The sequence below is a fragment of the Ambystoma mexicanum genome, chromosome 7p, assembly GCF_040938575.1.
Source record: "Ambystoma mexicanum isolate Mex_15411 chromosome 7p, UKY_AmexF1_1, whole genome shotgun sequence".
Classification (NCBI taxonomy): domain Eukaryota; kingdom Metazoa; phylum Chordata; class Amphibia; order Caudata; family Ambystomatidae; genus Ambystoma; species Ambystoma mexicanum.
Window position 1 is genome coordinate 382365509 of NC_090939.1, and position 16576 is coordinate 382382084.

The window sequence follows — 16576 nt, forward strand, 5'->3', positions numbered from 1 at the left end:
GGTCAAAACCAAGGCGAGGCTGCAGCCAAAAGTGTGGTTTCCCGACCTGGAGGACAGGGTGGATGAACATGTGCGGAGATGCCTGCCGTGTCAGGCCGCAAGTGCAGCAGAAAGGGCACCCCCCATCAAATCTATGGACAGAAGCTAACACCCGCGGAGAACGGTACATGCAGATTTCGGCTCAACTGGCAGAGGGATGTACTTCTTAGCCGTCATGGACCAGTGGTCGAGGTACCCCGAAGTAGAACTGGTAGAATCCACTGCGTGTGACCACACAATACTAGCCCTAGAGAAAATGTTTGTGACCCACGGGTTCCCGACCATCCTATGCTCAGACAATGTCCCTCAGTTCATGGGAAGTCAATTCGCAAAATATATGGAGGAGAGGGGGATACAACACAGGAAGGTGACACCTCTATAGCCCAGGGCGAATGGAAAAGCGGAGAGATTTATGAGAACTTTAAACAAGATATTTTGGATCTCTGCGAATGGAGGGGGAGAACTAAGGAGGAACCTGTTCAAGTTATTGCGGGAGTACAGAACAAACCCCCACCAATCCACAGGGGTCTCCCCCCGCGGAGGCCCTGTTCAGACACTGCCCAAGAGGGCTTCTCCCAGAGCTGGAAGGGAGAGCGGCAACCGTGATCGATGATGCCCGGGTCAGACAGGAAAGAGTGGTCAGGAATGAGAAGGCGAGCGCGAGAAGACGTTTACCAGAAAAAGCCACCCGGAGGGCAAACTGTTGCTCATGTACGAGCCCCAAACCTGGAAAGTAACACATGTGAAAGGGTTGATGATAACCGCGGCCAACGCGAGAGGAACAGTAACCAGGAACAGGTCGTTCTTCAAGAAAGTGGACCTGGGTCTCGCAGAAGGATCGCAGGAAGATGCCTTGGAGCCAGGAGCAGGTGAATGTTCCCTGGAGGCAGATAGAGCAGAGGAACCTGCGCCCAATGAGGACGCATCACTGCTGACCTTTGGGAGCAGCAGTCGGTACCCTACCAGGCAAGGTTGACAACCTCCTGTGCGATTCAGAGACTACATCATGGACTGAGCTGGCAGTAGCCAAAGTTGAGCGACTCACGTTGAGTCCCTGTTATGTTACACAGTGTTTATGTTTTCTGTTTTAAAGAAAAAGAGGTATGTTATAGAGTGACGAGTGTGTACGCATGCGCAAGCCTTGTTTGGGCTCACGCATGCGCGTATGAAATAAATAAGCCCTGCACGGCAGTTGCCGCCGGGACCTTACACCCGACAGACGTTGTCTCTGAGTACTTCTTGGTATGCGTGTGTGTGTGTGTGATGAGGCGGCCCGAGGCGCTCATAGAAGACTAACAGTAGACTTGTTCCGTGAAGCAACTAAAGTTTGCTGTGTCCCCCTCCCAAGCACCTGATCTCAGCATTCACCCTTGCTCGCACAATGCCATTTTTACTTTTCTATGTAAAACCTCGCTGTTCATTGAAAACTAGAATTCGTTTTTAATCAATTTGTTTGAAGTATTTTCTTCTGTAATTTTATTTGTTCTATGATTTTGCAGATGCCGACCTACGAACAATGGATTCCGCCACGAGTTCAAAGTCCGACACATAATGAACAGGTGACATGTTATGTAACAGATAGCAAAACAATCTGCAAGGGCATGTTTTAAATAATGCTTACTTTTCTGGCTTGCAAGGTTATTTCCACTTAATATATGTTCTCAACAATTTCCGATTATCTCGCGATAATCTGTTGGAAATCTTCATTACTGGAATTTTGTCTTCCTCTCTCAGTAGTCACATTCACCTCCCTCTGCTCCCCGCTGTCCAACCTACAAAAAATGTTTAAACTCACTCCAAGGTCTTCTCCTTCCTTGCCTCCATAATGGACCACATCTCTCAGCATGCCTCCTGCAATGATACCAAAGCAAACAGCCTCAAAGCACAGGCCACCCTCGGTTTACAGGGGTAGAAACATTGTTATGTGGAATGGCGAATTGTCTCGGTTATGAAGATTAGTGGTATGGCATTATGGCATACATTGCCATCACCTTCCTTGTCCCAGTAGTTACATTAGTTGAGGATATAACCATTTAATATGCCTTTGCTTCGACCATACTAAAAGCACAAAAACCACCCACTTCTGAACAACAGCAGACTGAGAAGTCAAGCATTCAGTACAATGACAATATCGAAGATCACCCCTGAATCTGTGAGACAGGCTCAGTCGAACCCAGGATACACAATGATGAAGGAACAAGAAGCCACAGTAAGAATCATGTTCTTGTCGAATAGAAGATTCACATCTGGCCTCCTAGGAAGGGGTGGTCTTGAGCTTAGAAAAAAGTTTGAAATAAACCCAGTAGCCCAGCATGAAAAAATAAGATTGCCAATCCAAGTTTGGTCTAACAAAAGACAGAGGTCAGTACGGCTAGCTTCAGAAACTTTAAAAAGTGCTCTGCCAGACCACTGTGGAACCCGTTTAGCCCTGAAGACTAGATAAGCACCACGGTCACATAACCCGTAGTAGGTGGTTTTTATTGATTGATCACGAGACGTAATCCAACTATCAGACCAACACAAATCTACTGATCTTAAAGAGCAAATTTATTTGGAACAAATAGCAACACGTGACTAAAACAAGCATGAGATCCCTGTTAGGGAAAGAAGTTGCAGCTGAAAGCTTACCACCTTCAAGTAATTCAACCAAGTCACTGAAGCTGATGTCACCTCCTTGCTAGAAGGCCTGAAACCATCCAGGTGTAAAGGTGACCCTTGACAAGCCACAATCATTAAGGACTGCTCAGAAGCCTTGATGTCTTTCATCACCACCTTCATTAATGACTCATTCTCTGCCTGCCTAGTCCCCCCAGTCTAAAGGAAGCCTGGGTTCTGCTGCTCCTAAAAAAAACTCCCTTGACCCTTCCATACCCACTAACTACCGTCTTATCACAACTGTCCTATTCCCACTCAAAATCTTAAACAGAGCAGACAACCTCTAAGTACAATATCTAGAGACCCACCACATCCTTGGAACCCGCCAATCCGGCTTCCATTCGGGTCATGTCACAGAATCTGCACTGCTAGGCCCGAAGATCCAACTCAAAATCACAGATGCAGGAAAGTCTGCTCTCCTTCGCCTCCTAGACCTCTAGGCAGTGTTTGATCTTGTCAATGACAAGATCCTCTACCACCACCTGTCCACAGCAGCCAACTTCGAGCCAGAAGCCACTAACTGGATCACCTCCTTCCTAGCTGAAAGATCCTTCAGAGTTTTTGCAGACAATGCAAATGCCCCACCAGCTCCAATCTCTTGTACGGTCCAAAAAGGCTCTTGCATCTCCCCGACACTCTACTATATCTTCACAAAGCCTTGTTTTGTTCTCCTGGACTCCAGCAAATTTTCGTACACAAACTATGCCAATGACACCCAAATCCTCCTCCCCTCTCATGTGACTATACAGAAGACTCCACCACACTGCTTGAAATCAGCCACACCATTCAGGCATGGATGGCCTCCCACCTACCTTGTCTGAGTGACGAAAAGCCAGAGATCCTCTTTGTGGGATGTCTCACCATTGCCCGGCTGTCATTGGATCGAGACTAGACTTCTGCCACGCCCTCTTCATTAGAACATCTAAGATAAATATCCATACATTACAGGTGATACAGAACAATGCACTCTGGGCCGCTTTCAACATACCCAGCCGTAACCACATCTCGTCTGTGAGAAGAGCTGCTCACTGGCTACGGATACAAGAGCGCATCACATTCAAAGCACTCTCAATTACCACATGTGCCTCTCCAACTCTGCTTCCCCAAAACTTTCCCAGAAATTCATCAAAGGCCAATCTACAAGTCCCACTAGATCTACCTCCATCCACTGACTCCTAATGCCAAGATTCAGATGGGTGAAAGCAGGTGGCACCAGCTTCCCCTTCCTGACAGCAAAACACTGTAACTTTTTGATCTTCCATGTTTCTTCTGATCGTCCTTGTCTTGTACTGTTTTTCGTGCACCGTGAGGCATGCAGGCGATTTGGCGCGTTATCAAGAATTAAAATAAATAAATAAATAAACTCACTACCTCCAGCCCTGAAAGCTGAGAAATCCTACTGGGCCTTCGGGCCTTCTGAAGACAATTGAAAACACTGCTCTTTACATAGAGTATTGCTCCTGAGACACGTATAACTTGAATACACTGTTTTATGTCTATGTTAGTGAAACCACCACCTAAATGCCCGTGGGCTGAGAGCGCTGCTACAAATGTGAAAATAAATAAATAAATCAACTCCAGCATTTGTCATAAAAAAGTGAATAGAAGTAGGGGTACGAGCTAGGCAGGTGTCTACGGGTCCCCTGTGGGAATGCTATCTAATAGTAGTTCTGAAAGATTGTCTAGCTACATTTCTGAACCCATGGAATAAGAAGACAATGCACACATTTACACCACGTGGTGAATCACAGAATGAGTCTTGAAATTTGGATATGACAGGCAGTATACGAGTTAACATGGATGCATGCCTCATTGCTGGGAAAAGAAGCAGAGACAATGCTTGTATACAGTAAGCAAAATAATTTCACAAAATAGATACGCAGAAACATCGGCAAGGAAGTATGCGATTGTAGTGAGGGGTTTTGCTGGCTCCGTCAGTAGCGATTGCAGTTGTGATTTTCTTTCAAAATCTGTCTGATGAATCCGAACAGCTGAAAAACATCATGGTAAGGGGGTTCGATAATGAGCCACTTAAAACATTGAGAGAGAAGCCCCTCAATGGGGTGGTTCGGTGGTTGCTTGAGCTGCACCTTTTTGCTGTCCTCCAAACCTCCAAAACTGTGGCCATTTAGTGGGGTGGACGTCCTCCACTGCGAAAAACAGACAAAAGTGATACTACAAATGGACATTTTCTTGAAAACCAAGGATGGGGAAGTGCATTAGAAATCTGGCACGCAGGGTTATTCTGATACAGTGGTTGATGTGCAGGATAATGGCGGCCTCATTATAAGTTTTCCGGTACAGTAACAAGGGGGGGGGGTACCGGCACCCGTGAGCAGAGCATGTCGGATGCACCGGCACCATTCTGAAAGGCGCCGGTGCATCCAACCTCCCCATTCCCATTGAACCTTATGGGGCTCAAATGGGAATGGGAGCATTTTTTTCCGGCGCCCGCGAATGAGCACTTACCAGGTCCGGCGGGGCCATAATGACCCAATAATTGCCCATTTGCGGGTCCTGGAAGAAATCACAAGTTTGGCGGCCGCCTAGCGGTTTAACCGGCAAGGCTACCGCCAAACTTGTAATGAGGCCATTGTCCTCTGCTACCACTAGAAAAGGCTGTTTGAATTTCAGAGAGCCTACATTGTCCACTTCTCGTGTGCCAGGCTGTAGGAATCATTGCTATACCATGTGGATTCTGTGGGCTGCGGCTAGTGAGTGCTGGTCCTTTTTCCCACAAGGCTGCAAGTTCTTTTCCTTTTGGTTTTATTCGCCTTATGAAAATATCACACCGCTAGGCCATATTTCATGTCCACTTGAAAGCATGGCAAGGAACTGTATCAAATGTTTTTATTCTTAATCACCCAATTTCATTTGATTTAATAAATAGTTATTTACTTAATTCAAAAGCACTCGTTTTATCAATCTCATCATGAGGAGAAACAGCTGGCCTTGCTGGTATTTGAACCCATAACCCATAATCTAAACATGACACGCAAAACTCTTACTACTAAACAACACCACACACAACCCAAAGCCATCCAGCACTGATCTCTCACTTTGAATGCCACGTGAAGGCTGCTGGATCAAGACAGAGCTTCCATCCCGCACTCTAGTCAGATTATGTGTCATGGTGTGGAGGTCACTAAGGATATGTGACGTCCTGCACGTATCAGGGAGGAAGTCATAGACTCCTGTGACGCCTGAGGGTCATATTTTTGTGTAATATTTTCCAGGAAGAGAAGGCCACCTCCAAACTTGCAACAGGGTCCAGCACCCATGAATGGGCAATTACCTGGGTATTCTGGCCCCACCAGACCTGGTAATTGCCCTTTTGCAAGTCCCGGAGCCGGTAGATCCCCATTCCCATTTGAGCCCCAATGAAAATGGGGATGCCTGTAGCACCGGCACGGTTCATTACCGTGCCGGTGCTACAGGCTTGCTGTGCCCGCGGGTGCCTTTCATTCTGCCAGGTCAGACCTGGTGGAATGAAAGGCACCCGCAAGCACAACTCAGAGTTTGCCGGTCTGGATACAACGGTACCGTAAGCTTACCGGTACCGTTGTATCTGGACCGGCAAACTCTTAATGAGGCCCATAGACATTTCATCACTGAGATAGTCGACGTTAATCAAGACATTAATGATAGTAATTCATCTTCCAACTTAAATTGTCATATAGATGCAAGGGTGTCAGTACCTGGGTCAAACACAATGGCGTTATATCTACATAGGTCTCATGCAGGGTGCAAATGCCAAGAACCAGAAAAGAGGTCACCAACCTGAGTCTATAACTGAGAATCCATCAGGTGTACAATGCCCAGTCTAGTCCACAGCTTGGAAGACAGCAATGTACTCGGGTACTCAGGTAGTTAGTTCCCCCTTGGTGACAGCAGTCTCCCAAGTCTGTGACTATAAAAGAAGAGGTTTAACTACGGACATTCACACAGGTTTAGACTGCTCCCACCTTCCCGTGTGGTCTATAATATGAAGACTACTTACTGGTATGTGATGTGGAGATAGGATAGGATGTGTGACACTCTCTGACGGCTCTGAGTAGTGTTTCTAGAAGTGGTGTCTCCCCTACGGAGGCACGTAGCAATGGGAGGTCTTACCTCTACAGGATGTGGTTTGGAACTCTCTATGAGATTGAGCACAACATCTCCTAAATGTCCCGATCTAGGAGATATACTTACATGAAGGAAGGTCGTTGTATGGAAAAACAAAAGTGGCACTGTCCACAACACATACGAGGGCAGTCCGAATCTAGGCAACTCTTGTAAAACTGTAAAACTGGAATGTGAGTTAGTACTTCCGGGTGATGGTAGCACATCTCTGAGCTTGGCGTCATTCTAAATGCCATATCTTATCATTCTGATAGGCTACACAATTCATGAGTGGGCACCGCTGTAGGACTACATGAAGGTATAAATATTGCAACTAACACAAAAATAATGTGAATGGGGTGCAAACCCTGAGGTAGTTGCCTCCACACAAGACACTCAGTAATGAAAACCAGGGAAGTCCAAGGCTACGAGCCTGCGGTGAGGGCTGCACACCATATAACTAACTAATTAGTTAAACAGTTTAACAAAAAATTGTTAGGTCATTTAGGCAAGAACTTCATAGCACAATTCATATAAATAAAAAAGGTGACTAATTTAATAACTAAAGATAGTGGCAGATGCCAAAGGCCAATGCATTTCAGAGCAAACGGTCCTTCATCAGGGCAAAAACAAGGTAACTGTAGTGATCCGTCAACAATGCAAACATATGGCCAAAGTGCACAATACCGATGAAGTATAAGTTCAAAATAGTATAAAAAATAAGGTACATCAGAATTGATAATTCAATAGGAATGATCAATCCACGAGGCAAACGTTCAACATTAAAACCTGATTTATTCAAATTGCAAATGATATATGCACATTTTTGCAGCAGCACAAAAACAATCACAAACAAAGATAAAAAGACACAACAAGAAATAAAAAAACACGTCAATGTCATATTGATGATCGTCCAACGCCATTCACATAGGTGAGCATGACCATCTTGTGTCCAAATACATCAAGGAAAAGGGTGGCCATAAGTAAGTAAAGGCAGAGCAGAAAGTGGTGATCAAAAAAGCAAAAAGAATACTGGGTGTTCACGCATTTAAGCCGGTTGAGTGGTGTGCAAATGTTAGCACTTTACAAAAAATGTGCTCTTAAATGATTTACCTGTGGGCTGTACAGTATCTAAAGTTGATAAAGGAGCAGGCAGAATAAAAACGGAGGACCTATAAAAACCAGCAGATGAGCTAACCTGCCACAGTACTGTTTTAAAAATAAAAGGGATTTTAACTGGTATTTGGGTGGAACCATACAAACAATATGTATTCAGAGATACGACCTGCAACCAAGCAGATGTTCACTTGATCCAAACGGATATGTGCTGTAAACGCTAGAAGGAATCCGGCAATGCCCTGCAGCCTCGAATCTACCCTATGCAAGGAGAATAAAGAGTTTGTGCGCAAATGGGAGCAGCTCTTGAACAAATGCTCGTTAGATCTAATATTAACAACCATACAAGAGCTGTCTGTCTACATTGATCATCTTGAGAAGGAAATCAATGATTTGACCCTTGAGATCAACAGTTAAACAAGAGCGGAACACTTTTACAGAGATACTAGCAGATACAAACAGCAGCTAGATTCTTATCAATCATAATTGGAAGCAAAGGCTTCTTTCCCCTCGCTGAGGGCCCATTTACCAGAGGATTATCCCAGTCACGGGATAGACCTAGCTTCACAAATAAGGATCAAACTTCCTTAACCCGGGATGGAGTCTTTGGCCCCAGGTTCACTAGCACATGGAGCAGTGCCTTCATCTAATTGGAAAGCCTTGCAGAACCACGCAGTTTTATCCAATATAAGAAAATCTTACTGTGTAATTCACAGCTTGATTATTATTATTATTATTATTATTATTATTATTATTATTATTATTATTATTATTATTATTATTATTATTATTATTATTATTATCATCATTGTTATGGTATTTATTGAACACGGACCTAGCTTCAAGAAGCAACAGAGCACTTTACAAATATATACAAAAGTACAGATGCATAATAGAGCGATTTTCAGAGGTAACAGCAGAACAGATATGCAGAGTGGTCGGATACAGAGGGGCACAGAGGAGGGGTACTGCTGTACTGTGTGGCAGGGAGTAGAGGGCTGGGCAGTGTCTAGTGAGTCAGGTGGCATGAGCAGCGACCAAACTGAATAACAGAGGCATTGAGGGAGTACTAAGTGGGACATGCAATAAGCTCTTAAGGAACTTGAGTTCTTCCACTGCTAACTTTCAGCAAATACTAGCTCCTCAAATGCTGCTACATGTTGCAGCTGACACAGCTTTGGTATTAAAGGCATGAGTAGCTGGTTTAATAGATCATCCAGCAAAGTGTATGTTAACATTCTGTATGATGCCTCTGTGACTCACTCAAATTAGAGTGCTTTTATTTACCTGATCACACCAATGAGCATTCCTGTTAACATTCATACCTAGGTAGTCACATTCCTCCACCTTTCCTACTCCTTTCATTCTAAGGTTTATGCAAATTGTGCTGTGCTGGAGGAAAGATTCGGACAAAGGGTGGCATGGTATAAACGCTTCTTTATTAAACAATAAGCACAAATGCCTAACTCTCCCTATTGTAAATGATATTCCCTGCCTAATTAAGGAAAGCCGGGTGCTCGTCATCAGGGTGGTTGTCCAAATGAAAAGGTCATTCTCTCTGTCAAAAACGTCCTAACTCCAGCCCTACGAGTATATACGCACACAACATAAAGAACACCAGGAGAATGACTCCCTCATCCTGGTTCGCTGGTATCCACCTTGGGTATTGTGTTTCAAGAGTCTTAATTAAGAGTTCATGTTCCACCTGGATACAAAACACCAGGATATAGAATACCAGGAGGTTGGCTCCCTCTTCCTGGTTCAATAGTTAAATGTCTTTGACAATATCTTTGGCAATGGTTGCCCTAGTATCAGAATCAACTTTGTTTTATTAAGCCTTGTACTTCTCTTTACAGGCTTCTATTCTGTATTCTGCTTCTTTTTAAGCCTTGTACTTCATTACAGACTTCTATTCTGGCTTCTGAGTTAACAAACTGTGTAATATAACAAGGAAAATGCATCCTCTCTCCTGGTTCACTTGGCTATCTTGTAACTACTCTTATTAAGCCATTAGCTTCTCTCCAGGCTTCTCTCGCATTTAGTTTAAATGTTCCACATCCTCCTGGTTTCTGCGGTTCAATTACACTTTGGCAAACTTTGTAACAGGTACTGGGATGAGGGAGATCCCTCCCGATGTTTACTTCACTTTGATTGACTTTGCCAAATTCCATGAAATGGGGGAGATTACTCGAGAGGCTTTGGTTATCTTCACAACACATACTGAGATGAGGGAGATTACTCCTGAGACTTTGGTTAGCTTTATCACAACTACTAAGATGATGAAGATAACTCATGCTGCACTTCTCACTGACAATGTCACTCTTAGTACTCCTCCACCAACCACTGTGATGAGGGAGATCTGACTTAATGCTTAAGTTATCCTCCAACCCCCTACCAGGTCTCCCGGCTCTAAAGTGCTTCTATTTATCTATTTCTTCCTGTGACAATGACACCGATTCTTCCTGGCACATTGGGGCTAATCTTCTCCATTCTTCTGCAATTCGCTCTACCCAGCCTCAGTTGTGCAGGGCCTCGATTCAGCAGTATCAGCATTGTTAAAGGTCGTACCGGCCCACCTACCTGAGTTCACACAACTGTTAATTGGATTAGCACTTTGGTATTAGTCGGGCCTCCTTCTAGTGCCAAGGCTTCCTCCGACCTTCCAGCCACGTCCTCTCGACCGAGGACTGGTTCTTCCATCTTGCATCTTAGTTGCTGGGTTTGAACTTTCTCAGCAGGTACATCGTCACGCTGGCTTCTCTCTGGTTCCCCTGGTTCCCTTCCAGGCGTTCCTTTGTCTGTTTTTATGGTTGCCAGCTGGGTCATCCCCAGCGCAATGTCAAAGTCCCTTGTCTGTATCGACGATGCACGCTTCAGGCTTCTTAGTACTTTGGAAGTCACATGAAAGTTTAGGTTGCATAACTCCTGTAATCTCCTTTTTCACAGTATTTCCATAAGACAAAGAATTAGATTTTATAGGAAGAAAGGGGAGTCACAATAACATACAATGGTACTGTCAGAGGCTCTTCTTGCAGGTTGTAGCTCATCCTTTCCCCCATTCTCTACAACGCTTACACCAAGGTGCTTTTTGCAGCTCTGATTGCCAAGGGTGTCATCTACACCAATTTTGCAGATGACACCCAGATCCTCATCCCACTAGCAGGTAACCACGAGCAAGACTCAATAATCATCAACAAAATATACTCACTAATCCAAAACTGGATGGCCAATAACAGTTTATGTCTGAACGACGACAAAACAGAGCTACTTATACTGGGATCATCCTCCAAAATCGAATCTTTACAACCTGCCATACAACTTTCATCATTGATGGTACTACTATCCCTGTGCTCAAACAAGTCAAAACACTTGGGGCCTCATTACACGGAAGGCGGTAATGGTTAATGGCCACCGTTAATGGTAACGGTGGCCGTTAACCATTACCGCCTTACTACGAGGTCCCTTAGCGGGTTGGTGCTTTAACGCCTGCTTTTTGCAGGCGTTAAAAACCAACCCGCTAAGGGACCTCGGAGCTAATTACGGCACCGCAAAATTGCGGTGCCGTAATTAGCGCCTTCCCCATTCCCATAGAGCCCTATGGGGCAGAAATGGGAATGGGGAAGGGCAATGGCGGAAGGGGGATTTACCGCCCCTCCAACCTTGGAATGGGGCGGTAAATCCCCTTTCCGCCAAGGCGGTGCCGGTATTTTACCGGCATGAGCCATGGCGCTAATAGCGCCATGGCTCACCGCCTTCCGTGTAATGAGGCCCTTGGTGTCTACCTTGACGCCACACTAACAATGTCTAAACAAGTCAACACCCTAGCCTCATCCACCTCTTATACATCTAAACTCATCTCCCTTAGTCGCAAATTCCGCACAGCTGATAACTGCGTTACATTAGCAAGAGCGCTCATACTTTCAAAGCTCGACTACTTTAATATCCTATTCCTTGGCACCTCCAAGACAAATATAGTCAAACTCCAACTTATGCAAAATAAAGCCCTCCAAGCTGCTTTAGGCATAAACAAATCTGAACACATCTCAAACATCAGGACAGCCAACCACTGGCTCCCCATTAAAACTAGGATTCTATTCAAAATCCTAAGTATCACACATAAATGTATCACCAACAAAGCCCCCAAATACCGTATCAATACAGTCATGAAGAAAAACCACACTAGTCCACTCAGATTTAATAAAAACGCTAACCTCGAAATCCCGAGATACAAAAGAGAAAAAGCGGGGCAATAGCTTCAAAGTACTCGCTCCCAGACATTGGAATACCCTTCCTGCTAACATCAAGAATGAATTGTCCTACCCCCAATTCAAAAAAGCACTGAAAACTTGGCTTTTCCACCTAGACTAATGAATACTATGTGACCATTATGACCCACACCCTCACTGTCTAGACCCCCCATCAATTGTATATACCCCCATCAATTGTACATATCATGTATTTTCTGCCTCTATTAATTGTGTTTTTGTTTCTGTTAAAATGTTAAGATTGAATCTGCCTAATGGTCTGTAACTACGCCGTGATACCTACGGGTCAGGGCGTATAACAAATGTAATTAATAAATAAATAAAAATATGTAGGGATTTCGGAGACTCAAAGGTAAGAAGGTTAGTGAGTTAGACCATGGAACGCAAGTCACCATCCTCATGGGGGAATATCGGGTAGCAGCCTCACCTCCTTAGCCTCACAGTGAAGGGTTCCCCAATGGGGAGAAGTGACGTGATCACGCGATTCGTCACAAAATCCAAGTTTACATCTAAGTTCATTGCCATACATGTAGTTTTACACAGGTTGATGAAAAGATCTTTTTTAGTAACAGGTAATATGGAAGCAATTTAGCTGTTTTGGATACTAGTATCACATCATGCATGAAAACGAGTATGCCAACTTTGTCGCCAGTAACAGGGCATTGTGATGAAGCCTCCGGAATCCTCACAGAATCGCTGCCTAAAGTCTCCTCCCAGGTGGCCTGGGGAAGGCAGTCGCTACCTGATCCTAACCCCGGAGATGGTATTAGCCGGCTGGATCACCTCGGAGGAGATGGCCCGAAAGGAACAATAGGATTCTGTTAGGAGAGACGCAGGATTTGTTTTCTTCAGAGAGGGAGATTTCTATTATATCAGAATATTTAATGGCTTTCTCTCAGAGTCAGACCTCCCTTCACAAAGATACCCACTTTGGCCATAGGGACAAAGCTTGTGATTACCAGAGAAATAATGTATGTGGGAATCAGAACATGAACACTCTAAACTCTAATGAATAATGCCTGCTTGAATCTGAATCAACCATTAAACCATCTAAAACCCTTTCCAAGGATGTATTCACTAAGCAACGTAAATCCAATAAAGTCAAATCCAATAAAGGATTTATAGATATGAATGAAATGGGAATCCGACCAATGGGGACTTCGAGTCCCACAATGCCCTAAGTACTAGGACGAGGAACAGGGACTCAGATGCACTGAACTGCAGTATGCAGGCTAGTGGTTCTAATAACCATCACATGAGCAGGACTTTTGAATATATAAGGACCTCTCAGATGCAGGCCATCAAAACAAGAGGGTGGAGTTGCAGAGACCACCAGTTGCATTGGAAGAAGAAGGGAGCCGCCGGAGCCGTGCTATTTGTGAAGCGGATGTCGGTCCTGAGAAGGTCTCCAAGGTTAATAACATGAATTGCAGAGGTTGCGCATTGAAAAGCAGCGTTGTGGCTCGCATTACCCCCTGGATAGAGAGGCTCTCCTGTTTGCGTGCAGTGTCCCAGTGGCTGGAGAGCGCCTGCATGAAGTAGGAGCGAGGAAAGCTCCTTTTCTGTTCGCCGTGGGCTGCAGGAAGCCAGAAGCAGCCTGCAGTGCAGTCATAGGCAGAAGATTGCACAGACACGTATACAGAAGCCTGTGAGTTTACCATTGTTGGGTATTTCTGGTACACTCTGTACACGACCACCAGAGGCATTGCTAGGGGGGAGGCTGAGGGGGCTGTAGCCCTGGATCTTTTAGTTATAGCCCAGGATAGAAGATCAGGGGCTACAACCAAAAAGCTATAGCTAGTCTTGTATCCCGCCACTCCTGATATTAGCTTAGCCCCTGATCTTTTCCAGACCTAGAAACACCCCGCGCGACCACTGAGAGTTATTTTGAATACCAAACTAAATAAGAACGTTGTCAAGAGACAAGACGAGAGAGATTACAATCATTGTTATAAAAGCCAACACCATTGCCAAAGTAAAGAAGGGGCAATATGGAAACCAGCTAAATATAACCACCATTACCAAAGTAAGGAAGGGGCAATATTGAAGCAAGCTAACCATAACCATCATTGCCAAAGTAAAGAGGGGGCAATACTTTACAGAGCATATAATCCATGTTGGCTAAGTAACAATAGAACATTTTTGCCAGAAGATTGTAACTATTGTTGCCAGAATAAGGAAGAGGCAATAGTTATGCAAGACATGAACAAGCAATGCTTAAGCCAAAGAGAAGCAAGTGTAAGAAAGAAACATTGTCAGCAGTTAATTGATGTAAAAGATGGAAGCCAGAAGTAGCAGGGGAGAGGCCCTCATGATTTAGAGTATTCAGGAGGAGGGGAGCATAATCTGTATTGCCTGTGGAAAAAACAAGATTGGAACAAATAGCACCAATGTGTAATATGGTTTCCTAAAAGAAGCTGTGAATGTCAATGATGTTGAAAGTTAAAGACTTTCCTAAAGATTTGAAGTAGACCTCACCACAGAGTACTTGTAGTAGTGTTAGGAGCTTTTGTTCTGGCAGACAAGTATACCAGGATAGGGACCTTTTAGTGGTAATCCTGGCAGGTTAGTGGACCAGGAAGAAATTATTGAAGTCCGGCATTGTGGTTAAAGGATATGTGAAGAAGAAGTGGCAGGACCACTAAAGTGTTTCATAAATTGTTGTTGAATAATCCTGACAAAACTTTGCTGTTGGTACAGAAGAATTGTGAAAGTGTTTTTCCTAAGAAGAAGAAGAAGAAGGGGCAAAGCCACTAAAGTGTTTAATGAATTGTTGTAGAATCATCCTGACAAAACTTTGATGTTGATACAAAAGAAGTGTAAAAGTGTTTTGTTTCTCATGTTGTGTTGAACATGTGTTATAAGTGGAAAGATAAAGACTTGTCTAGTTGAACGGTTGATTAAAGTCCAAGTGAAAGACTTTTGAAGCAAGAAGAACTTTATGATCAGAACATGGCTACAAAAAGGAACTTTTTTTTTTAAAAATATCTTTTTATTGAGGTAGTGGCAGGTACACAACTCGCTCCAACAACATAACAAGAATATCATACGGTGGCACATTTTGCATTTTTACAGGTGATAAATATTCACATAGGGTCACCATTGTCCGACAGCAGTTCACATAAGTATGTCCTGAACGGGCCCCAGATGTCCTTCGGTCGGCTCATTCTCGACTGAGTCAGTACATATTGTTCCTCATTCTCATTCACATATGTCAATTCTCATAGAAAGGTGTTCATGCTCGGAGGTGTAGGGCTTTTCCAAGCCTGGAGGATACATTTTATAGCAACTGCGCAAGAAACATTAAAGAGTCTTCTAGTTCTCCCAGAGCACTTCCCAATATCACCAAACAGATATTTTTGTGGAGACAGGAATGGGGATATTTGTGTGATTTCAGCCATCCTCCCCCAGAACCGCTGCAGCTCAGGGCATGTGGAAGGACCCTGCTTGTGGGGTGCCGCACTTAGGGCATTCGCTCGAGGAGTCCGGCAAATACCTCGCCACTGTGGCCGGCGTATAGTGCAGCCTATTAAGAATTGTAAAATGTATCTGGCGTAGTCCTGCATTGAGCAAAACTTTTTTAGTGAGTGAACAATGCTTCACCCATTTCTCGTCAGGTATGGGCCTCTGCAAATCTGTTTCCCATTTTACTTTCACATTGTTGGTTGTGGGGGGGGGGGCCTGCACCGATGCATATAATTTGGAAACTCCCAGACCCCCCTGAGTTGTGATCAATTGTAAACATGCGTGTGAAAGTGGCTCATCAGGAAAGAGGGGCCATCTAGCCTGGAATGCTGATCTCATTCGGTAATACTGGAGTGTCCGAAGCGGTCCTCTCCCCAAGGCCCTTAAAATATCTATTAAGCTAACAAATTTTTCCTCTATGAACATGTCCCCTACCACCATTTCCCCGTTAGGGTCCCATGCTTCCTGCATGTCCGTATCAAACGTGGGAGGAATGCTGGGAAAGTTCCACAAGGGAATTTGCGGGTTATAAGGTTTTTCAATTTTAAGTCTCTGACATATTGCCCCCCAAGCCCGGACAGTGCAGCTCGCCGGATCATATTCACACAAGTCTCTATGTCGTGGGTCGAAAATAATTGATCTCACATAAGAGGGTGCAACTGTGTGTGTTTCTACCCATGCGTGAGGTGCATCTTCCGCCGTCTCATACCAATATCTCACGAATTGCACTTGTGCAACTAGATAATAGAGTTCAAAGTCCGGGGCAGCTATGCCTCCGGAACTATATGGTTCCACCATTTTCTCCCACCCCATTCTAGCAGTCTTCCCGTTCCAGAGAAATGTGATCACCATTGATCGCAGCCTGGAGAAGAATTCCCTGCCTGGCCATATCGGGATATTCACAAACAGATATAGTAGCTTAGGAAGGACGG

The 16576-nt window shown here is 44.4% G+C and overlaps 1 protein-coding gene across 3 annotated transcripts in view; it reads left to right on the top strand.

Moving 5' to 3' along the window:
• SAMSN1 (SAM domain, SH3 domain and nuclear localization signals 1) overlaps positions 1 to 16576 on the top strand; it is a 1266558-nt gene that overhangs the window by 462578 nt on the left and 787404 nt on the right. For all 3 annotated transcript variants that reach the window (XM_069636417.1, XM_069636418.1, XM_069636419.1), the window contains one exon: positions 1539 to 1598. In XM_069636417.1, the coding sequence (XP_069492518.1) occupies positions 1539 to 1598 (60 nt within the window). The remainder of the gene's footprint in view (positions 1 to 1538; positions 1599 to 16576) is intronic.